A 23,631-nucleotide genomic window follows, 5' to 3' on the forward strand; every position below is an offset into this window, starting at 1 on the left:
GACAGTGTTTGCTCAACTACCTGGCAGATCCGTGCGGACTGGGGTGGCCAGCCTCCTGCTGAGGTGACGTGTGTGTCACAACAACACACACAGCCAGAGGCAGAATCACCCCTGGCAGAGAAACATGGTTGCTCAGGCTGCTGTCGTGCCCTGGAGGGGACCTGTGGTTGTGGGCCCAGGGCTGTGCCCTGGAGGAGATGTGGTGGGGGGGGGGCAGATTGGGTCACTCGATTTTCCCTTCCTGCAAGGATCCTGGCGGGATGTCTTTGTGGGAGGCATGGTCCCCGCATGGGGCCTGGGGGGGCTGGCTCTCCAGAGACAGGGACCCCTCCTCCTGTCCCCCTGACATCTTTGCTGGTGACATGATGTGTCCTGTGAACACAACCCAGGTCTGTTAGGAAGCTCCCCACACAGAGAGCTCGGGGGAAGCTTCCACCTGCATTTCAAGCCTTCCTGGTGACGCACATCTGCAGAGCACGGAGACAAGGCTTCACGGGCGGACATCTCAATATGTGCGGGAATTGGGAAATTTGGGCAAGGTATGTGTGCGAATGGCCGTCTGGGCAGGGCCTGAATGACGCCAGGCCCACCTGCACAGGCTCTGGGCCTCAGTCAATGCAGGACAGCACACGGACAAGCCGGCACCGTCTCAGTCACAGAAGCGATTGCTGTGTGCATTTTCAGAAATAAGCCGAGGTGACCTTCATCCTGGCGCACACTTCCGACCACGGATCGGGGAGAAGCTTCGTTCCGTCCCTCCTAGAATTCATTCCGGTCACCCACCCACTCCCGGAAACTGCCCTGCGCCTGTGGGAGCTGGCTTGGCACACCAGGCATCCCCCCGCAACACAATTTCCTTCCTCTTCCGCCCTGGGTCTGGTCTGTGTCACCCCCTGTCCCGGGCCCACGGAGCAAGGGTCCCTGACTTGCTGTGTGGAGGGAATTCCTCTCCCCTGGAGTGAAGCACTTTCTTCATCCAGTCCCTTTCTTAGGGGGGCGGCCGGCAGTGGACGGGGATGTGACCGAGGGCTGTGTGAGCCATGAAGGTCAGCTGTTTGCCCTGGAGGTAGTGAGTCACTGTCAAGAGAGGAGGGAGCTCAGGAACCTGCTCCCTTAATCTGAGAAGAAAAAGCTTCTGTGCAGCCAAGAACATTAACCAAATGAAAAGCAACTTAGTGAATGGGAGACGATAATTTGCAAATGAGATAACCGCTAAGGGGTTACTATCCAAAACAAACAAAATATAACAAAAGAATCTATACAAGTCAACACCAAAAAACCAAGCAATCTGATTAAAAAATGGGCAGAGGACCTGAAGAGACATTTTCCCTAAGAAGACATCCAGGCAATCAACAGACGCATGAAAAGATGCTCAACATCACTCTTCATCAGGGAGGTGCAAATCCAAGCCACGGTGAGACCTCCCTCACACCTCTCAGAATGGCTAGTAGCGAAAAAACCCAAGTAATTAGTGTGGCCAGGGATATGGAGAGAAGGGAACCCTGATCCGCTCTTGGTGGGAATGCAGACTGGCGCAGCCAATGTGGGAAACAGTATGGAGGGGCCTGAAAAACCTAAAAACAGAACTACCATATGATCCCATAAGCCCACTGCTGGGTATTTACCCAAAGAAAATGAAAACATTATTTCCAAAGCATATATGCAGCCCTATGTTTATTGCAGCGTTCTTTACAAGAGCCACGACACGGAAGTAACCCAAGCGTCCATGGGTAGATGAATGGGCGAACAAGAGGTGGAACACACGCACACACAAGCGCACGCGCACACACACAACACACACACACGAATATCTCACAGCCATAAAAAAGGATAAGATCTTGACCTTTGTGACACGGAGAGTCCTAGAGGGTATGATGCTAAGTGAGATAAGTCAGACAGATAAAGACAACTACCACATGATTTCACTCTTTTGTGGAACCTCAAAAGCAAAGCAAATGAACAAACAAACAAACAAAAGCAGAAGCAGACCCATGAAGACACAGAGCAAACGGACAGTCGCAGGAAGGGACAGGGTGGGGGGTGGGCAAAGTGGGGGAGTGGGGAGGGCGGTCCCGGCTTCCAGGGAGGGGATGACTGTCTCGGGAATACAAGGCACAGCCTGGGGAGCAGTCAGTGGTGCTGGGACAGTGTCGCACCGTGACGGCAGCTGCACTTGTGGAGAGAGCAGTGTGATGCGTGGACTTGGGCTGCTGTGCTGCGCTAGACATAATGTAACATTGTGTGTCAACCACACTCAAATGAAACAATGTTTACAAAGCTTAATGTGGTCCCCGGGGGACCTAGAGAACACCCTCTGTCTATCCAGAACAGCAGGGGAGGGTACGAACTGGGGGCATGGGTAACCGCCGTCCTCAGAGCACTGGGTCCGCAGCTCAGTTTTCTCCAGCAGACGCGAGTTTGCACCTGTCACTGTGCGCGGAATGGCTGCACGACCCCCAGCATGCACCTGCAGAGCCCTCACTCGTCGGAAAGGACAAAATAGTACCTTTATGTTGGAGAAGCCTGGCAGACTGCCTTGGTCAGGTGACCACCGACATGGGGCCAGGGATAAGGACAGACCCATCACAGCCGGTGGGACTCCTGTCCAGGAGGACTCTGCATCCCCAGAATCGAATCCCGAGGGAGCATCAGATGGACCCATGTGGTGGGAGAGTCTACAGCAAGATGTCAAAACATGTCTGTCACAGAGCAGACCTGGGAACTGTTTCAGATCACGGGAGACAGAAGAGGATGTGGCCGTGACCCAGGGCCCCCTGGCGTTGGCACAGACATCTCCAGGACAGGCTTGTAGGAAAACTGAAGTGCTTGAAAGCCATTGCTGTGTGAGCCAGGACCAGGGAACAGCCCTCTCTGCTGGCCAGAGCGTGTCAGGGGACCGAGGGAGATCGGGAATTCTGGTCCACAGAAGAAGTGGAGAGTGGGCTCGAGGGCAGCCTGGCGGTCGGGGGAGGGATGGCCGGAAGTCCCAGCTCCGTCATTAACTGTGTGACCCCGACCCTCACTTTTCCCATCTGTATGGTGGGCAGGAGCACCACCACGGACACAGCACTTCCGGGGGTCTGTTCTGCTCCCCCATGCTGGTGGATCACACGGCCTATCTTCTGTGGCAAACCCTCCGGAAGCATCTTCCGGGTCTGCCTGCCTTCTCCCCCGTGACTCCACAGGTGGGTTCCTGAGCAGGGTCGGAGCTCCTTGCCGCTTCTCCCTGCTGTTGGCAGCATATGGCCAGAGCCTGCCAGCCCCGGGGGGCGGGGGTCATGGAAAGGTCTGGACTTTTCAGAGCCGGACGCTGTATTCTTTTTGACCACAAGATGGCATGCGGCAGTCATGATATCCCGACAGGCACCACTGGATGGGGCTGAGGAGAGTCCAACAGTTTTTTTGGAATTTTTTTTTACTTGGTTAATTTCCTGGTCCTTCATGGACCTGATGGTTTGCCCTAATGGCTCTAGAAAAGGTTTTACAGATACTTTTGTCTCTCCCTTCTTTGTGACAAGCTCCAGAGCTAGCTGCTCTGAGTTCCAAGCCATGCTTTGGCACCTCCTGGCTGTGTGACCTCAGGTAAGTTGCTTACCCTCTCTGTGCCCACATTTCCTTAACTGAGAGTGTTGACAATCATACGGACCTAGCAAGGTCATCGTGAGGATTCAGTGACTTTATAAAGTGCTTGGAGTTGTGCCTGACATATAACAAGCATTATAAAAGTCTGGTAAATAAGACCATAACACGAATACCACTAAGAACGGCATACTCAAGATTTGCTCTGTTCTTTTCAAGTGGGTGCAATCCAGAACTGAAAAAATGGAATGGAGCGCCTGGGTGGCTCGTTGGTCGTGTCTGTCCTCGGCTCAGGTCACCATCCTGGGGTCCTGGGATCAAGCCCCGCGTCGGATTCCCTGCGCCTGGGGGAGCCAGCCTCTCCCCTGCTTGTGCTCTCTCATTCTCTCCCTGTGAAATACATAAATGTAATCTTTTTTTTTTTTAAAGAAAAAAAGAATTGTACCTATAAGAGTCTCAAAAACAGGTTGAGTATACTCAAATATTTTTAATTTCTAGAATTCCCAATTACATAAACAGTGGAAACAATTTTCACAATTTATTGCTGTAATTCACTTCTGGGAAGTAGATGTTTTTGCAAAACGGCGGGTAGGAGAATTTTACCCATTGCTTCTTGCTAAAATGCACATCTTGGCGACCTGCGCGCCTCTGGGAAAGCTGTCCTCAGGTGTTTGGCGGCTGTGCCCTCTTTGTGTCTCTTCTGTGTCGTCCGAGATCTTATCTTGGCCATTCCAGAGTTAACCTCCCAGGGCAATGCAGCCACTGCCCCTGGCCCCGAACAGACCAGAGTCAAACGGCAGAAGGGGCAGCTCGGGAGCCAAAGGTCACGTTCCTGCTTCTGCCTCCCTGGAAGCAGAGCCCCAGGGGTGTCGGACTTCTTGGTCTGTTACCCCACGGCCGCCGATCGCTCCGCACCGTGCCCAGCGCTCGCGTCGGGTGGATGCTGTCCGGCACTGAGGCTGTCGTCCGTGAGAAGTTTGAATCTGTCTTACAGAACACGTTGTAGAAAGTTGAATCACAGGAAAGTACAGAGAAGAAGATAAACAATCTCGTGTGACCTCAGCCTTCCACCTTCCAGCCGGGATTTCGGGTTGGATGTTGTGTGCAGTGAGTCGGGGGCTCCGAGGCCTTACGCACTCCGGGAATCCCACCATTTTGCCTCTTGCTTCTCTGCATGGTGTCTGAGGCCTGATCTGGCCACAAAAACATAGGTTTCGTTTAGGGCTACTCCACGGCGGACCACCCGCCTCCGTGGTGGCTTCCGATTTGCAGTATTAGGAAGAAATGTTGCAACAAACATTTCCATATAATACACACTTTGGAGAATGCACCGTTTTCTTAAAGATTTTATTTATTTGTCAGAGACATGGAGATAGAGAGAGCAGAAGCAGGGGGAGAAACAGAGGCAGAGGGAGAAGCAGGCTCCCCACCGAGCAAGGAGACCAATGTGGGGCTGAACCCAGAGACCCTGGGATCATGACTGAGCCAGAGGCAGAGGCTTCACTGTTGGAGCCACCCAGGCGCCCTGGGGAATGTGCTTCTTTAGGAGAACTTAAGAAGAGCGGACTTAGGGTGTCCACCAGCAGGGACTCCCTTTACTTTACACTTTAATTCATGCACTAACTTTTTGCTCCAGGTCAGAGCTAAGCATGCAGCAAACCCCAGCTCTGAGCCTGTCCTGCTCACCGCACCGCCGATGTCATGCTCCCGTTTCTGGGTATTCAGACACTTACTCTGAATTATCTTTCAGAACCTAAAGGGGAACTTTCGGATCGGAAGTTCTGTGGTTCTATTCGCCTATCACACGCTGTCTGTTAACGACCTCAGAAGGGCGACCACAGCCTCTAGGCTCACCGCATGCTGCTAGAGGTGAGGCTTAAGTCCAGCTCGAGCCCGTCCAGAGCCTGGGTGGGGGGGCTCAGCGTGCCAGCAGGCCAGTGTGACATTTGGGACGTGTCTAGGATGACATGGACAGTGCATAGCTACTACCCACTCTCACCTACACAAACAAGTTGGACCAACTTTGCGAGCCATCTTAGCACGCTGCCCACCAACTCAAAGGAGTGGGGGCCAAATGGTGAGCTGGTGTGACCTTTAGAAACTCCCAGCAGGGCTCATCAAAGGCAAAGGGCAGATCTTCTTTTCGCATGGGGGGGGTGGGAGCCCAGGCTCAGAAGTCTTGGCGCATAGCCACTCCGGGAAGGATGCACATCTGGGTTTCTGTGGGGGGGTGGTTGAGGCCGCAGTGAGAGCAGCCGGGTTAGGACACATGTCACACATCACGCTGACTCATGGTGGAGAAAGTGGCAAGTGCAGGAATGATCTGCCCACACCCCCAGAGGGGCTGCGGGGGGTTTCACCGAGCCAGGAGTAACTGCTCCTTCCAGAAACCCCTCTTGACACAGGGGCTGCCCACAGATGTCCGGCCTGCACCCTGTGGGGATTTCCCTTTCTCCGTTTCCCGTCCTGGTCTCAGCTGCCCTCTGACGCCTCCGCATCCACTGGCCTCACAGCTCCCCAGGTGTGGCAGTGTGTGTGTGTGTGGGGGGGGCTCTGGGCCTGTTAGCTGCTGGGACACACGGAGGTGCTGCCGCTGGGTTTTAGGTCATCGGTGTCCATCTTGCGCAAAGATGCGGTTTCTTGTTTTGTGTTAATGTAGTATTGTCACCAGCTCATGCCCACACTGCCCTCTGTGAGTTCCGGAAAAAAACCCAACACTGAAACCCAGGAGGCCTGTCCTGCCTTGTGGAGGGACAAAGGGGTGGGGCTGGGGTAAGAGGAGCCACGGGACCCTTCGCTGCTCTGAGCCCTGGGCCGACATCAGAGAAACAGCCCTGCACAGTATGGGACGCAAACGGTGCTTACCCTATTTGAGCTCATCTTTTAGGAACCTACCCCCACTTTTTTTTTGCCAAAAAAAAAAAAATAAATAAATAAAATGTTTGCAAAAAGGCCCTCAGGGGACAAGCAGGTGATGAAAGAGCAGAGCGGCTAGGTGTCCTCAGAGGGGTGTGGTGGGGACCCGAGGAACGCTGCAGGGGAGTTGCAAGTCTGGGGGTCCCTGTGGGTCTCCCCCCCAGCTGAAGGTTACTTACAGTAGGCACACGGTGGCCAAATCTTCCCATTGTCCAAGAGGAGCTGGAAAGGCAGACTCTTAGGGAAGAGCTGCTGGTTTTGAAAGGTGGCTCTGCCTCTGTCCCCGAGATAAGCCAGAGGCCAGGGGGACGCTGCCCGCAGGCGGCACAGACCTCTGGGCAGCCCCGCCCGTGGCCTGCAGCTCTGGTGGGCTTGCTCTGCAACCACGCTGGGCTCCCTCCAAACGCAAAGCGTTTGAGAAACCGCAGCAGGGACTGTCTCCTAAGCCCTCCTGCTCACTGGAAGCCACCTCCTCCCGTCCCCCAGGGAGCGGCGATCCCACCAACAGGTTAGCCGGGCCGCGAGAAAGAACGAGTTAGCAAAAACAGTTAAATAACATTCCCGAAAGTTTTTAAAACAGAGCTCCCCTGAGGATGTGTGTTTAATAAATTCGGTGCCACCTGCATTTTTAAGGCTCAGGGGAAGGTTTAGGGGTGCAGTCCCCGGGGATTTGGGTGACGGCACAGCATGCAAGGACTTGGGGCTCCAGCAGGCTGAGCCGCTGGCTGAATGCAGTTTGGGGGTGGGGGACATGTGGCCTAGCTCGGGGCAGGTGACTCTGGGCAGGGTTTGGGCATTCCATACTCTCCCCCTCTAGTCTGCTCAGCCCACGGAATGGGCAGACGCAGCGGCTTCTGCATTTGTCAGACTGTAAGTTGGTGGTGGGGGCGGGGGTGGTTCTCGTGGAGGCCAAGTTTGCTTCCAGATAAAATGTTTCCCTATTGACATGAGGGCTCGGCTGCCTTTTAGACTGACCTAATAAGTCATGTGAAGCCGTATCCTATGTCAAAAAGGTGGTTTTCCTGAAATTGAATACCTTAAAAATGTGAGCAAAGCAGAATCGCACAAGCCTTGTCAGTCAGCCGGCTTTCTGCAGGTTGGCTCAGTGCCAACTGGAAATGCTGCCCCCTGCCCCCCTCCCCAGTCAGGCCTGTCCGGTGGCCTTCCTGCAGGAGAAGGGGCCAAGACCTGCTGAGCCTTCAGATTTGTATTGTTAGAAATGTTGGGGGGCCCTAAGATGTGAAGTAAGTGCTATTTGCAACATTTCCCGGACCGGAACTAATGCACTTTGAGGCAATTTGGTACATAAAGAACAGCAGTACTACACCTCAGTCACTTGGAAATAAACGTATTTATTCAAGCACTTCCTGAGCCACCAGCAAAGACAGAGAGGAAGCAGTAGCACATGAACGGAACAGGTGCCCCTGGGAAGCGGGGACCAGGTGAGCAAACACCTTCTGGGATTCCGGGAAGCGGCCCTGACTTCGCGGCTTCTACGTCCACGGGAGGGCGCAGGACGCCGACGCCCTGGGTCCTCTGACCCGTCCTGGTGGCGCAGCGGGGCCTGGGCTTGCTGGGGACACCCTGCGCTGTCCTGCCGGGCTCCAGCCCCCCACCCCCCGAAACGGGGCCGTGAAGGGCAGCCCGGCGGGAGTTTCCTGGTAGCGGAGAGATGCAGACGCCCGAAGTGAAGCTCTCCGTGGGCACATGGTCTGAACGCGCCGGCTCGCGGGTGCGGAGTGGGGACGTCACGGCACTGTCTGTTCGTAGCGTCCAGTTGTATTATGCTATAATCGGAAAACGACCTTTATATATGTCTCTTTAGGTAATTCGGACGTTTCAAAAGAGCGTAAGAAGTACGGGCTCTGCCTCCGCCAGTGCTGCCCTCCCCTCCTTCCCGGGTAGGTTTTGCAGCCCTTCCTCTGGCTTCCATGAACGCGCAGCTGGGGTGGGGTCCGCGGACCCGCCAGGACCGCAGGGCGCGAGGCCAGCACCCCAGACGCCCGTGCCGGTGGGGGCGGGGTGGCCCGCGCGCTTCGGGACAGCCTGTAGATGGCGCCCCGGGAAAGGGATTCGGAGCTGCGCTCTTCAGGCTCGGGGACCGGAGCCCCGGGTCTTCGCGCAGCGCACCTGGCTGCGCAGACTGGGCGGCACCGGGGCGAGGACCGGGGGGCGGCGAGGGGGGCGGCATTGCACTCCGACGGGCCGCGGGTGCAGGGCGCCCGTGCAGGGGACGCACACCCAGGGGAGCAGGAGTGGCCCGTGGCCCGACCCCCACGCGCCGGGCAGCCCCGCGACCCCCACGCGCGGCGGCGCCCTGCCCGCCCCACCCTGCGGCAGGTGGACAGTGTCGCTATGAAGAGAAAGCCCGATTGTCCCTCCTGCACACCGCCACACGCCAGACCTCCGCTATTGTGCGCTCTCCATAGAAATGCAAACGAGCCGCGCGCGCCGGCCGCAATCTGCTCGCGCGTCCCAGCGCCCCGCGGCGCTCGGCTCCGGGCGGGGAGGTCGGCTCGGACCCTCGGGCGCGGCGGGGTCGGGGCGCTGAGCGTGCGGGGAGGCCTGGCCGGCGCGCGCGGCCCGTGCTGGCGCTGGAAGGGGCCGCGGCGCCGGGCCTGGGGCGGGCTTCAAGCCGCGCTGCGTGTTTGTACCCCGAGTCCGGCCCAGGAGCAACCGTCTCACGACGTCCACTGGAAGTAGAGAGGGAACTCGAGAGTAGCAGCACACATAGCGCCCGAAGGAAAAACTCTTCAGTTTCCCCAAAGGGGCATTTCATCGATTGCGGCGTCTATTAGCAAGCAAGGGTGCTTTTGTTTTCTTTTTTTTTTTTTAACTTTTTCCTTTTAAGGACTTAAAAAAAACAAAAAGGCGAGTGAAATCTGCAGGCTCCAGTCTGCCTGGTAACACCCCGACAAAAGCGGCAGATTTGAGGCATTGTCATCCCCTGCACCCCTCCCCACGTGGCCTTCTGGCACGAGCCGCGGCGGCCGCCTTATTTGCATCAGAAAGCGGGCGCCGGCCAATGGGCGCGCAGCCCCGCGCCAGCTGGCGGCGCGGCGGCCGGCCTATATAAGGGGGCGCGGCGCGCTGGGGCGCACTCGCCGGCCGCGGGCTCGCCTGGCTGCCTCGGCTCCGCGTCTCCGCCGCGCCCGCGCCGCTCGCCGCTCTCGTGGATAAGTAGCTGCTCCGCCACCGAACCATGACTCTGGAGGAAATCCGCGGCCAAGACACGGTTCCCGAAAGCACCGCCAGGTGGGTTGGCGCCGGGCGCCGGACGTCTCCGGGCGCGGGGAGCCCGTCCCTGTCCTGGCTGCAGCGGGACGGGCGGCCGCCTTCGGGGCCTGCCGGGATGGGGAGCCGCTGGGCGGGAGCTGGGCTCCGGAGGTGCGTCTCCGGAGCCGGGGCGCCGGGCAGGGGCGCCGGGGTGGGTGTGTGCGCGGGGCTGGGGACCCCGCCGCGCCTTCCGGCCGGTGCCGCTCACCGCGCTGGCTCCGTCCGCAGGATGCAGGGCGCCGGGAAGGCGCTGCACGAGCTGCTGCTGTCGGCGCAGCGCCAGGGCTGCCTCACCGCCGGCGTCTATGAGTCCGCCAAAGTCCTGAATGTGTGAGTGTGGACGCGGCCCCGGGTGGGGCGGTCGGGGGCCGCGGCCGCGGCGGGGAGACCCGGGAGACGGCGGCGGGGGTGCCCCCACCCGGCCTCGCCGCCCTGCCCTCACCACCCGGTTCCCGCCTGTGCAGGGACCCCGACAACGTGACCTTCTGCGTGCTGGCCGCCGACGCGGAGGACGAGGGCGACATCGCGCTGCAGATCCACTTCACGCTGATCCAGGCGTTCTGCTGCGAGAACGACATAGACATCGTGCGCGTGGGCGACGTGCAGCGGCTGGCGGCGATCGTGGGCGCCGGCGACGAGGCGGCCGCGCCTGGAGACCTGCACTGCATCCTCATTTCGGTGAGTGTCGCCGTCGCCCCGGTGTCGCCCCGGCGTCGCCCCGCCGCGACCAGCGGCCAGCGGCCAGCCAGGCTGACCTCCGCGCTCTCCCCGCAGAACCCCAATGAGGACGCGTGGAAGGACCCCGCCCTGGAGAAGCTCAGCGTGTTCTGCGAGGAGAGCCGCAGGGTCAACGACTGGGTGCCCAGTATCACCCTCCCCGAGTGACCGCCCGGAGGGGGCCTTGGTCTGATCGACGTGGTGACGCCCCGGGGCGCCTAGCGCGGCTGGCTCTGTGGATGCGCCCTCGGAGGGCGCGGGACCGGAGTGCTGCGCGGAGAGCGGCGAGGAGGGGCGGCCCCCTGCAGGAGGGGCGCGGCGGCGGCAGGGGCGGGCTGGCCCCCAGCCCGGGACTCTGCGAGTGTGGGGAGCGGCTGCTTGCCCGGGAAGGCCGGAGGCGGGCCGTTGGCCACGGGGCCGGGAAGGAGGGACCGGCCGGGCAGGCGTGACTCAGCAAGGCCGCGCGCTCGACAGGAAGGAGGGGAAAGGCCAGGCGCCGAGGCCTGGACAGTTACAGGAGCTCTGACGGACTGAGCAGCCCTGCGCCGCTGTTTCCAGGCGGCGGGCGATGCTCCGCTTTCTAAAGGATTATGCTGCTGCAGTTCTGAGTATTTTTACAATAAACGTACCTGAAACAGACTTATTCTCTTTATTGAGGGGGGGATTCCCATCCGAGGGGGGAGGTGGTTTGCAGGGTTCCCGGTGACTGCTGAAACCCCGGAGCAGAGGGGAGGGCACCTGCTCACTTTCCCGCCGGTCTGAATTCAGGCTCCCCGGGAGCGCTGGGAGCGGGGGAGGGGACACAGAACTTGAGCCCTGCTATTTTCCGGGGATTTTTAAACGTGCAGGACAGGAGCATGCTTGAGATAAGACATCAGTGCAGCAGCTCCAGGCTGACCCTCCCGCCGGATAAGAGCAGCCTCTCCCTCCCCTCCCCACTGCTCCCCGCAGCCCCCTCCCTTCTGACAGCTGCTTATCAGAACAGCTTGCAGGAGGCAGGCAGGCCCTCCTGCACAATGAGCGGGACCTTCTGCAGGCGCAGCCCTTTGTGGTCCCCAAGGACGGTGGTGGCAGAACGCTCCCAGGAGCCTTTTCCTCTTACAGGCACGGGGCTTATGGCAATGTGTCTGCAGTGTTAATGCCATGTATGACATGATGACTGCATTTAAGTGTGAGTCATCATTTTGTCATGGCTGTGATAGGGCTGCAAAGAGCTGTGCAAAAAACGGGAAGACGGCGTCCACACAAGTGGGGGGAGCGACTGTGAGTGGAACCAGCATCTGCCACCTGCTATGCCAAGGGCTCTCTGCCCACAGCCGCGTTCTGCGAGCTGCTACTGTTCACAGCCCCATTTCCAGACTTACAGGAGTAAAAGAATTTAAGTCCTTCCCACAAAGACTTTCTTTGAGAAACATTGAGGGCAAGTGTCCTGAGTGAATCAATCTTCTTTATTAGGCCAGGATGTCTGGGCTACGCCGTGCTTGACCGGAACCCTGTCCAGCCAGGGACGGGCATGTGGGGCTGGCCTGCTGGGACCGGGCTGCCTGGCGGGCCAGGGAGCCTTCTGGGCAAAGGCGGGGTGCTGTGTTGTTTTTCTACCAAGTAAACTCTCCTGAATTACCAGCAGTCCCAGGTGGCTGATTCACCCTGTCGGGCTCCACTTTTTAAATTCTCTCCAAATCCTGGAAGCCGTCACAGGAAAACAGGACTGTAGGAGCTTAATTCTTCTTCCCAGAATGAAAGCATTCTGCTTCTCATATATCAACTCTGCAAGACATTTTCCCCTTGATCAGACAGAGGCCCAAGGAAAGAACTCAGCTGGGTTTGTGCCCGACTTTCGTTAATATTTTACCTATTTGCTTCTCGGAGCATTGACCTCTCTGCATCAGGGGGTGTCCTGCGGGGTGGGTGTCCACGCCAGTCAGGCTGCATCCCGGCAAATGACCATTTGCCACAGCTCTCTATAGTAAACACAAATGAGGCAAAATCACTTTAGAACATGCCCTTCGATGAATACGGTCAGCAGAACGTAGGGGAGGCCAGGCCGGCGGACCCTGCTGCTGGCTGACTGACCGCTGCAGAGAATTCAGTCCGTAGGAAAGGGGGCTTTCTTGGATTAGAACCTACATCGAGAGCACCTGTCGGAGCCCCAGGGGCTAAGAGAATTTGCTGGCAAAAGCATGCATGCTTAGTCACAGCGCCAGTCCCTGGCATGCCCGTCTTCTTCCTTCCCTTCTTTTCTTTTTTCTTTCTTTCTTTCTTTTTTTTTTTTTTTTGGATGACTGGGATTTTATGCTATTAAAAGAAAATACGCCAGAAGACAGTTAATAAACCAGACAGTGCTTACCAATGCACTATTGCCTTCATACGTCCAACAACTCTCGGTGGCGCTGCATAGATAAGCTAATTATCTCACCCGTGTTCAGGGGATCCCTACAGACGGTCGGACACAGCGCTCTGCGTCTAGAAAGCGCTGCATGAATGCTGACAACAATAATACTTAAAGGTTAACGGAGGCATTTACAGATCATGGAGCCCACAGTGGACTGGGAGAGTTAGGACCTGGCCATCTGGTTCCAGGACCCAACGTTTGACCTGCTAAAACCCAGAAATCCTGCTGAATTTGTAAGGACGGCGGCTTTCATAAGATCGCTATCTAAGTTTCTAATGGTTTTCTATATTCATTGTAGGAAAAATGCAAAATACCAGAGGGGGAGGGGGAGAGGAGGAAAGCAACAGGACAGTTGTCATGGACCGTCCCCGGGCTGCGGTGTGTCTTTCCCACTTTTTCTGTACCTCTGAGGGGTACGCACCCCATCATGCAGAAACACACACAGTACTTTCTAAGAAGCTGGTCTCTCCCGGCCAGTGTCTCCTGAGTCTCTCCTCGGCACCCTGTTGCGTGCCCCCGTGTCCCTCTATGACCTCTGGGGGTGAGGGTCTTCTCGCGCTGCCATGGGATGCCCACCGAAGCAGGGGATCCCATCAGGGCAACTTCCTTCCCTGGGAGGCCTCTGTGTCCCATGCAGGTGATGCCAGCTGTTTGTAGGCCTAAAGCAAAGCTGTGCTCACCCCATGCATGGGCGGAGGGGTGTTCGGGCTGGTCTTCATGGCAGGCAAGCCTCACCCTCACCAGGAACCGAGACCTCCGCTCCTTCCCAGTAAGACAGATGGGAGTCTGAATGCATCCCCGAGGCTCGTGTCTGTTTGCAGCCCGAAGCCCTGTGGGTTATGCGTTTTCTGAAGCCGTTGGTAGCAAGAGCACAGCGAGCCTTGCTCCTGGTGCTTACAAAGAGCCACTTGAGAAAAGGGCGATAAAAAGATATTTTCAGGAGAAAAGCAAGGATGTTGGCAAACAACGTGACACGGTGGGGTCAGCTTGGGGAACATGTTTTCATTTTTGCTTTTTTCAAAGTTCTTGAGCTTAGATGTTACATCTTCCAAGCTATCAGCGGCGGCCTTCTCATCTAGGTGTATTTCCCCCAAAGGTCAAGGAGAGACTTTGGCTTAACAGTGGGGGGGCTGGGGAGGCGCGGTGTGTGATCCTGCACAGGCACCTGTGTCCCTTCGCGGGGACTGTGGCATGCCTTCAGTTCCTGTTTGAGGACAAAGTTACCCCTGGTCTTCGTAAGCAGCCGCGTCCCAGTCTAGCTCGTTTTCCTTCTGCGTCTTCTAGAAAACAGCTGGCAGATAACGGCACTCCTCTCGCTGAGGAGGGTACATGCGAAGGTCTCCGGCAGACCTCTCCTCCAAGCAGAGGCGGGTGTGGACTGGGACTCCTTGCTGGGTCTGGGTTCTGGGAGGAGGTGCCTTCTGGAAGCTGAAGTGGCGACTCAGGGCTGCGTGGTTGAGCCCAGCAGGCAGCAGACACCCTCAGAGCCCCGTGGGCGGGACCTGGGCAGCATTGCCGCTCACGCACCTCCTGGTGGGGAGGAAGGCATGGCTCTTGGCTGCCGGGCTCGGGGGTGGGAGACAGGCTACTGCTGCGCTGCCTCGTCCCCTCGTTCATTCAGCTGGTGTTTACTGTGTGCAGCACCGTCCTCGCCACAGAGACCCTTGCTCCGGCAGAAGAGGGGCGAACGGTGTCAGGCTGCAAATCAGCAACGGTCCCCGGAAGAGTTTCTCTTTTGGGGAGCAGGGGGGCCTCACAGAATCCTCTCTGAACTCAGCAGCTTTATATTGGCAGGAATCCCACACCTCTCTCAGAAGGACCTGGAATGCCCCGGGCCCCTCCCCGTCCCGATCCGGGACAGGCGGCTGTCTCCGAACAGGGCCAGCTGGCCATGGAGCATCTCACCTAGAAGCCCGGCGGACAATGAGGCCGCCATGTGCCCCGCCGTGGCTTGCCAGAAGCTGCCATCTCCGCAGCTCCCGCCCAGGCGACGTTCCTCCCATGCACAATGTGGGATTCCGCCATGACCCTCTGAGGTCACTTCCCCAAGGATGGGATTTTGCAGTCAAGGTCAACCTGAAAACTGGGAGGTGCTCTGCAGGGGCCAAGCCTAATTTTCACGAGTGCTTTTAATCAGAGGGTTTTCTCTGGCTGGTTGCAGAAGAGAAAGTAGGTCTCCCGCCCCGTACCCTGATATCACACAACTGGTGTTTTTCAAACCAATTCTCCGAGTCTCCAGTGCCAACTGGGTGTCTGACAATTCAGTTACTTCTGACCACCCAGAGTTAGCATCGGAACTGATCAGTGACACTCAGTGACAACATTCCCCTCTTCGGACACCAGCCACACGAGGAGGGCCCAGACTACCCACGTTTCTCCCTGGCCGCATACACATTTAGGGCACCCTGATCCCTCTCAGGCTCAGTCACTAGCTTACAAACCCAGGGAAACAGTGTACAGGGTAAATCACCCACCCATCATAGAGGGTCCAGCTCGGGAACAACCAGACGAAAGTGGTGCACAGCACACAGTATTACAGGAGGGGGTGGAGGTCCGAGGCACCTTGGGCACACTGTCCCCCGACACCAGGGCGCGTCCGCCGACCTGCGAGCCCTCCAAACATGGTTAGTGATTTGGATGGAGATTCCCCTGCCTCGCACGATGGGTGGAATCATGGGTTTGCTGGAGGTGAAACTCAGTCTCCAGCGCCCCCTCTTCTCCTTGGAGGTGGACGTCCCAAACCCTAATCGTGGCTTGGTCTTCCTGGTGACCAGCCGGCCCCACCCCAAAGCTGTGGATGGGTCCTCCAGCAGTGACATCCTCAGCGTAAACTCAGGTGGTTTAAAGTGGACTGTTCTGGGGAACAATGGAGGCTTTGCTTTCTCTGGCCACTCAGGATCTTACACGTGTCCCAGAAGCTTGGTGCCAGTAACTGGGAACAAAGACCATAATTTTTTAGTTCGGTTGACCCTAAAACAAAGGTTTGAGCTGCACGGGTCCACTTCTTTGTGGATTTTCTTAATGTTTTCTTTTCTCTAGTTTACCGATTGTAAAACTAGAGCATCTGAAACCTGGAACATACAAAATCCTTGTGAACCAACCATTGTTTTCTGCAGGCTTCTGTCTGAAGGAGACTCTTAGTGTTTGGGGGTAAAAAGGCATCCACGGATTTTGGACGGTGCAGGGGTCGGCTGCTCAGGGACACTGCAGGAAGCCAGAGGGAGTCGTGCGTAAGGGGTTTGACATGTCAGCCCGGGCTTGCAGGTGGAGTGGCTGGGCAGCAAGGAATGAGGCCAGCCTGGAACTGAGAGCAGCCCCCGGACAACCGCCAGCTGTGGAGCGGGGACCTCCGTCCCACAGGTATAAGAAGCCGAATTCGGCCAAGCACCTGGACGAGCTGGGAAGCGGGTTCTTCCTGAGAGCCTCCTGGGGGAGCGTGACCGGGCGCTTGCAGCCCAGTGAGAGCCTGAGCTGACAGCCGGCTCTGTCCAGCCTTTGGTTCTGACCAGGAGCCAGCTCCTGCCAGCCTGCTAGCCGTCGCCTTCCCCGGGGAGTCAGCAACCCCGGGGCCACGGACCGTATCATTAGTTTTTCCCCCACCCCTTCCCCTTACAGGAAATCTTCAAGTGGCCCTGACTCATGCCCTCGGTCCGAGAAGGAAGTCTAGTTGATGTCGATTCCTCATTTTGCGAATGAGAAAGTGGACTTGGGGAAGTAAAGGGCCGTTGTCGATGAGCTTTTGGGGGCCTGTGCTCTGTCCCATGCCCAGCAGACCCTTGTGTTCAAGGCTGGCCACGGGGTGGGCACGGCTGCCCCACGGTGGCTGGTCGGTCCCGGGCCCAGCTGATGTGCCCAGCGCTGGCACCTCAGAACTCTCCAGAAGGAAGGAAGCCTCGGGAAGCGCGTGGTTAGAGCAGCTTGGGGGAGCTACCTGTCCATGACCTCCGGAACCTGGCCTGATTGTCTGGAAATGCAGTCTTTTGGTTAAAGCCGAACGTTTTCTTGCTGCTGCTTGTGGCTTCCTGTCCCTCAGAGTAGACCCACTGGTCTGTCTCTCCAGACTCTGGTTGTGGGGACGGCAGGTCAGTGATGGACAGGAAAGCCGGCTGTGGTCTGAAAGCCGCGGTCTGGAGAGCAGTCAGTTAAGGGAATGTCGTCAAGATGATGTGGGAGGTTTTTTTTTTTTTTTTAATTTCCCCCAAAGCAGGCTCTGATCTTCTAACCATTGGCTGTTTCTTCAACTCCGCCACGCATTCTTCACACAGTTGATGTGGTTTGACTTCCTCACCTCAGGGGCAGGTGGGATTTCTGGCTGGTTTTCAGGAGTCCCTGTTCCCGGTTGCCTTGGCTTGAAGCCGTCAGCCGGCGGCCGCACGGCCAGGGCTTGGAATCCATGTGGCTCTTTAGCAAGGTCTCCCTGGCTTCCCGACAGTGGCTCTGGCCGCGCGCACCTTCACCTTATCCTCCCTGAGTGAGAAGAATCCGGGAGGAAGATGGAAATCTGTGGCGTTTTTACTCTGCAATAGAATTCTACGTGACAACATCGATGCATCTGGGAAAAGCCACATTGAGAGAGACGTGGCTGGAGAGAGCATCCTCTTCCTCGGCAAGATCCGAGCTCGCCGGGGTGCGGCGCTGCAGTGGTGCAGGGAGGTGGGCAGCGCGGATTCCAGGGAGAGGTGCCGGCGGTGGGGGGGGCAGGCACGGCTGCCGGAAGCCCCCCTGACACCATTGCACACCCGTGTGCTGCCTGGGGATTTCTGCGAATCTCTCAGGTTCTGGCTCTGGGGGGGCCCCGACGATGACAAGGCAAAGCCCCAGGAATGGGGTAACTGGTCCCCTGTCAGCAGTCGCTCAGCTGGGGTTGGCCCAGGGTTTCGGGTCCTGGCGGGTGGCCTCAGAGCTGAGGCTCAGGCTCCGTGTGGCCGGGGTGAGAGCCAGTGGCTGCTCCCTGCTCATGGGGCCCCAGGCCAGCCTGAGAGATGGGGCAGGAGGGGGGCACTGCCCACCCAGGTGGGGCTGAGGAGCCGGAGAGACACGTGGGAGGAGGCCGGAGAGCACGTCTCTCGGCGGCCCGGAGCCGTGGCCACGCGGACCGGTCTGCCCGTCCTGAAGCCCCTTGCCCGGAGTGTTCATCATGTCGCTGGAGAAGCAGCCCCCACCGAGCGGGCCATCCCAGCCTCAAAGCCACATGCCATGTCCCAGCCGCTGGGCTCTGCGTGGGCCAGGACCGCTGCTGGCTCCTGCTCTGGTCACCGGCCACCAGCAGCGCCCACAGGGGGTCAACAGCAGCACGGGGCTTAGTGGAGTGAGGCGGAGTACCAGACGCTCCGCTAAGAGTGGGGTGGGGGTGGGTGCGCGCCCCCCGCCTCATCCTCCATGCGACTGTCATCATGGACAGGGCAGGGGACACACGGCAGACGGGAGCCACCTGTGCCCCAGGCGAAGAAGCGGGCAGAGGGCACGGCACATCGCCGAGGATTGCCGCTGTCTTGGGTCGTGCTCCGGGTTTGCTGTGAACCGTATTTCCCAGAGGGACCACGTGCTTTTCCCTTCCAGGGGGCTGCGCTGTAAGTTCTGCAACAGGAGAGATTCATGGGGCAGATGCGGTGCGGACTGGAGAGACCCTCCCTCTCCCTCTGCCCCAGCTTCCGCACCGCGGGCCGCCAGTTCCGTGCCTGGTGCCGGCAGCATCACCGTCCTCCTTGCCCTGTGGATAACCGGGGACCAGCATCCCTGCTGCTCCAAGGGCCCTGCCTGGCACCAAGTGGAGGCGGGGACACTCCCCCCACCCCCCAGTTTACAAGCCTCCTGCTCTCCCCGCCAAGGCTCTTTTGCGTCCTATGGAGGTCTGTTTACCAGCCTGAGTGTTCTTCCCTCCTCGCAGAGAGAGAGAGAGAGAGAGAGAGAGATTCACCTGAAACACCTTGGCTCTAACACAGCACCTGGGAGGTCACTGGTAAGATCGGCCCTTTGCTGAATGAGAGAGCGCGCGGCAGAGCCCATCCAAGCAGGGCCCCTGGTGTGGGCTCTGTCGCAGGACCGTGGGAGCGTCTGGCCCTCTGTCCGTCCTCACCTGCATGACTGCCGTCAGCATCAAGCACGTTGGCCAAGGGCCCGTCCTGGCGTGGACTCTAGATGCTGGACGATTTGAAGACCTTGTATTCTACGGGACGCAACACCAACTTCTTTGTCGCCATCGGAAGAAACACAGAGCGAGAAGCGCCGATGTCGTGAAGGACAGAGGATGGGGGACGCGGTGGGCTGGGGACCCCCGGCGGGCCCTGCAGGGAGGGTCTTGGCTCTGTCTTCCAGGAAGGCGGGCAGTGGCGTGTCCTTTGCAGGAGGAGGATGGGGCTCGCGGCGGGGGTGGCCACCAGATGCCGACGACGGCCTGTAAGGGTCAGCCTGGATGTGGGGTGTTCTTGGGGGGGGCGGTGAGTTCTGAAGTGTGAGGCCGGCGTGCCCGAGACGGCTAGGGCCTGGGCAGACTGGGCGGCAGGCGTCCGAGGGAAGGAGGAGCCAGGGGCTTCCTGAGGCCCTTTGGCACTTTCCCAGCTTCTCTGCAGAGCCAATGGCCCCAGAGCCCGTCGTTTGGGGGTTTCCTGGGTCTCCTGAGGGCCTGGCCCAGGCTCGCAGTGCTCCCGCTCTCTCTGGTGCTGCTCTGGCTGGGCCAGGAGGCCCGGAGGTCAGGGCTCTGCCTCCCCATGGGGAGTCCGGTCAGTCCAAGCCAGTCCAAGTTTGGTGCTTTCTGTTGGCTACCCAGAGCCTCCCATGGCAGCAGGCCCGGGACCTCGGATCCTGGGAGGGTCCCAGTCCTGGGAGGCGGTGTTTGGACCCTATCTTCGACTCACATCTCTGGTTGGAGGTGGTGAGCCCCTGGGAGCTGTGTTTAGGTTATAGAACCTAGTCGGAGAGAAAGAGGACACGGAAGTACAAAGCGGCACGGTCTGCGATGCTGCCATTGGTGGAACGGCAGCTGTCGTCAGCCACGGTGCCCCGCCGGGACGGCCCCGGACATCAGTAATGGCAGAGAACACACCAGCCGGCTTAGTGCGGGGTTCCCTCAGCAGCCGGGCAGGAGGGCGATCGTGGTCCCCATGGGCCCTTCCCAGGCGCCCCAGGAGGACCAGACCCGGCACCAGGCCCACATTGCCCCGCCCACTCCTGCTGGCCCCACCTTCCCCCGGGGACCCTGTTCCTTGGAGAGAAGTAGAGCCTCCGGGGCTGACCTGTCCTGTGCCCCTGCTCCCGGCCTAGCTCCCGTCGGGTAGCCCTCCACGGAGCGGACGGTTTTAAGTTCCCAAAAGACAAATCCTTTATCTGGAGCATCTGCACAGTCGGGGCATCTGTTGGACAAACGGCGAGTGGGCTCCTGGCTGGGGCTGCGGTGGTGCAAGGCTGAGGCTTCAGATCTCGTCCAGGCCTGTTCTGTTGACTCCTGGCTCTTCCCTTCCTGTGGGAAAGTGATACGATTTAGTAGACGATTCAGGCTTGAGTATGAAAGTGTCCTTGAATGTGTTAAGTTTGCAAATCCGGACTCTGGCTGCAGGTCCAGCTGTGCTCCCCGCTCCCGGCTCCTCCCGGGTCTGCGGCGCTCGTCCGGCCCAGGAGCAACGCTGCCTCCAGGGGCTTGGGGAGGACCGTGTCCTGGAGGAAGGCCAGGGAACCCCAGGGTCATTCTTGCCCATTTCCTCCTTGTTCTGGCCGGTGGATCTTCCTGGAACGGGGCAGAGCTGCCACATGAGCCTCTAAGGGCCTGTGCATCCCCGGAGGCTCGTGTGGATTCAGAGGTCTGGGCTCTGGGGGTGTTTGTCTCCAGCAAGCCCTCTAGCAGCATAGCAGCTGCAGGCCCAGGGAGTACATCTGGGCCCCGAGGGTACCCCATGGGACCAGGGGCTCAGTCTGAATGGGAGTTTCTCTTCACGCCGGAGACACAGCAGCCCACCTTGCTCTGGTTCCTGCTGAATGCTGGTGGGGTCTGATGCCCCACTCCCTGCAGATTGGACCCTCTGGAGGTGGCCCTGGAGAAAGGGGTTGGTGCTCGCCCCAGGACCAGGCGCTCCCACCCCATGGCCCCTATTTGGCATGGGCTAGAGCTCTGGGTGGGGCCGCGTTTCGATTTCTGACCCTTGGCCACTTCCCAACTGTGACCTCAGGAACCCTCTGTATCTCTCTGTTAAAGTCCATATTTGAAAGAACTCGACCTCATGCAGTGCCTGTGGGCTCAGAGGGCCCCAGGGCACGAGCGACCGTGGATCTGCAGTTGGGCTGGGCTGTTGGCGGCCCCTGCCTCAGTTACTCAGTGCCAGTAGGAGCTGGAGGCCCTTCTGCTCTTAAACAAAACATTGACGCCAACAAGCTCTTACCGTGTCCCAGTTATAGGATTCCAGGTCCCTGTGATCCCGTAATAACTTGTTCTCTTAGCAGCTTCCTGACACAACCCACACACCCATGCACATACCTGCACACACGCAGCACACACGCACATGCATGTGCACACAACAATGCACTCACACCCACGCACACATGCAGCACACCCGTGTCCACACGCACAGCACACCCACGCACAAGCGTACAAACACACCATGCATGCGCACGCACACCCCCAGGGGCACACGCGTGTTTCCACAGCCATCCGTTGTGGGGCTGGGCTCTCGGTCTTGCTGGGCTGCCCGACGGTCAACGAAGCCCACAGGGTTTGCTTCATCGACCTCGGAATGTTCAGGGTGAGTGGAAGGACAGGGAGCTGCGCTGTTCTTCCAGAGAGCGGACGGCTCCCGAGAGAGGGACTGCAGTGCCGGGCTCTGCGGCTGGTGGTCCATCCTGGGTCAGCTTTGCGAACGTACCCCCCAGCTCGCTGTAGGAATAGGGAGCCCGGGGAGATGAGCGGGCCGTGCACTCCACTCTCCCCAGAGAAAGCCTGGCCGGTCTCCAGGTGTGCTCCCGCGCTGCCGCCACGGGAGCCACAGGCCACGCGCCGCACACGTCCCCATGCTTGCTATCCTTTCCCTGGCTTCTGCTCCTTCCCATGGAGGCTGACCTCCATCCCATGGAAATGCAAGGAGACCATCTTGCATCAAAGCAGAAGTTATCCCAAGGGCCTGCCTTTCCCCCCAAGGGCAAGTGTTACACAAGATCTTCCTCCGACTGGCCATCTCGGCCCCTTGGCACTTGCTCTGTTATTATTTTTCAGGTCTGCAGACGACTCGGAACAAACAAGCTAGTACAGAGAAAGAGATGGTCAGAACGCTTGGTTTCCACTAAACGATTATATTATGGGAACACTGTGCCTACTGGGATACGGGGTAAGATGATGGATGGATACTCGGTGAACAGTACGTTCTGTTCTGAGCTGCAAGTTGGTGGCTTTCATTCTCGTGCTCAGTCTCACACAGGTTTGCAATGAGCAAAGGAGAACTTGAGCTCTCAGGGCTCTCGGGAGCCCGTCTTGTTTGCCCTGGACCAGCTTCTGGCATAAAGAGCAGATTCCAGAGCCCGGGCTGCCTGGCTGACGACCGCTGGCCTCTGCGGAGTAGGGACGGCTCTCCGGGGCTGCTGGGCGGGGGCGGGGAAGACCTCTCCGGCCGGCGGTCTGCCCTCGTGGAGAGAGGAGATGGGGCCGGCAGATCCCTTCACTTGCTGTCCCTGCCCAGGGCCCACCCACTAAGGGGTCCTGGCCTCGGCCTTGCCCTCCCCTCTTCCATCGGAGGGGCCCACTCAGGCATTTCTTGCAGCGACGCTGCAGAGGCATGAAGGGCGCCTCCTTCCCTCCGTCCTGGAATGCTGATGTTCCAGGGTGTGTGGAGACGGCACCCGTGCTCCCCCCAGAGGACCCCTACCCTCTGGGAGTCGTGCTGTGTGGCCATCAGCCTGACACCCTCCAGCCGCCCAGCTCAGTGTGCCTTTTCCATCTGTGCGTTCTGAGCACCCAGGACCTGCTTTCCGGGGTGTTGGCGGAGGCTGGGGCTCTGGGAACCCGCTCTGTGCACTGTCTGTGTGTCTTATCAGCGGGGGCAACTCGCACTTCTTACACGGCTCCCAGAGCCCCGTGGTGCAAGGCGGAGCGTGGCTGAAATCACACTGACGTCGGTATTTGCTGCGCCTTCTGACGGAGGAGCCCCCGCTAAAAGGAGACGGGCTCTGCGGTGGGATGGCTCCCGCTGGCGGCCTCTCACTGCCCGGATGCTCCCCGTGTCAGGGGGCGGGGCCTGGGCCTCACACCCCGGGGTCCTCAGTGAGCAGAGCATTCCTTGTGGGAGCTCCGGTTGGCGCCCCCGGTCGTGGCCTCAGAGCACAGCACACCCCTCGGTCGTCCAGGGAATGCAAGGCCACAGAGGCGGCCCGAGTGTCCTGGTGACAGATGTCTCCAACATCCCCGGGGAGGTGCCTGAGGCACCACTTCCTGCCCCTCCAGGCCGGTGCAGGAATTGTCTACAGGCCCCGTGAAGCTGTGAGTCGCGCGCTCCGGCCGGACTGCTTTGGGAAGCAAGGAGCCAGCCCGCGTGGTGACTCAGGGCCACCTGCCGGCAGCCTCGCCCTGCCCGGCTGGCAGTCCCAGGCTGGGTGGCCCTGGGGCACGGTGAGCACAGTCCTCCGCTGGCAGGACCTCGTGTTCTGCTTTATTTTTATCTTCGTGTCGAGTTCACCTTTACTGTTCCGGCTCCGCGTAGACACAGCGTGCGGTCTCTCCCGGCCTTCTTTCTTGGCCTTGGAGACGCACACCTGCCTGCACCTCCAACCTTCGCGGT

At 58.9% G+C, this 23,631-nt stretch overlaps 1 protein-coding gene across 1 annotated transcript; it reads left to right on the forward strand.

Annotated features, from left to right (window-relative positions):
• The first annotated feature begins 9,572 nt into the window (after positions 1-9,572).
• On the forward strand, positions 9,573-11,127 carry GADD45G (growth arrest and DNA damage inducible gamma). Its single transcript, XM_032308422.1, has 4 exons — positions 9,573-9,750; positions 10,000-10,101; positions 10,236-10,449; positions 10,546-11,127. Exons 1-4 carry the CDS (start codon positions 9,698-9,700, stop codon positions 10,654-10,656), a joined length of 480 nt encoding a protein of 159 aa, XP_032164313.1. The 5' UTR covers positions 9,573-9,697; the 3' UTR covers positions 10,657-11,127.
• The last annotated feature ends 12,504 nt before the right edge of the window (positions 11,128-23,631 follow it).

The sequence above is a fragment of the Mustela erminea genome, chromosome 12 (assembly GCF_009829155.1).
Source record: "Mustela erminea isolate mMusErm1 chromosome 12, mMusErm1.Pri, whole genome shotgun sequence".
In the NCBI taxonomy this organism is placed as follows: Eukaryota; Metazoa; Chordata; class Mammalia; order Carnivora; family Mustelidae; genus Mustela; species Mustela erminea.

Excerpts from the sequence above, each read along its gene's own strand:
- GADD45G (XM_032308422.1), top strand. The coding sequence starts at position 9,698 with ATGACTCTGGAGGAAATCCGCGGCCAAGACACGGTTCCCGAAAGCACC. Across the intron at positions 10,102-10,235 it reads TCCGCCAAAGTCCTGAATGT|GGACCCCGACAACGTGACCT; the intron begins GTGAGTGTGGAC and ends CCGCCTGTGCAG. Across the intron at positions 10,450-10,545 it reads TGCACTGCATCCTCATTTCG|AACCCCAATGAGGACGCGTG; the intron begins GTGAGTGTCGCC and ends CTCTCCCCGCAG.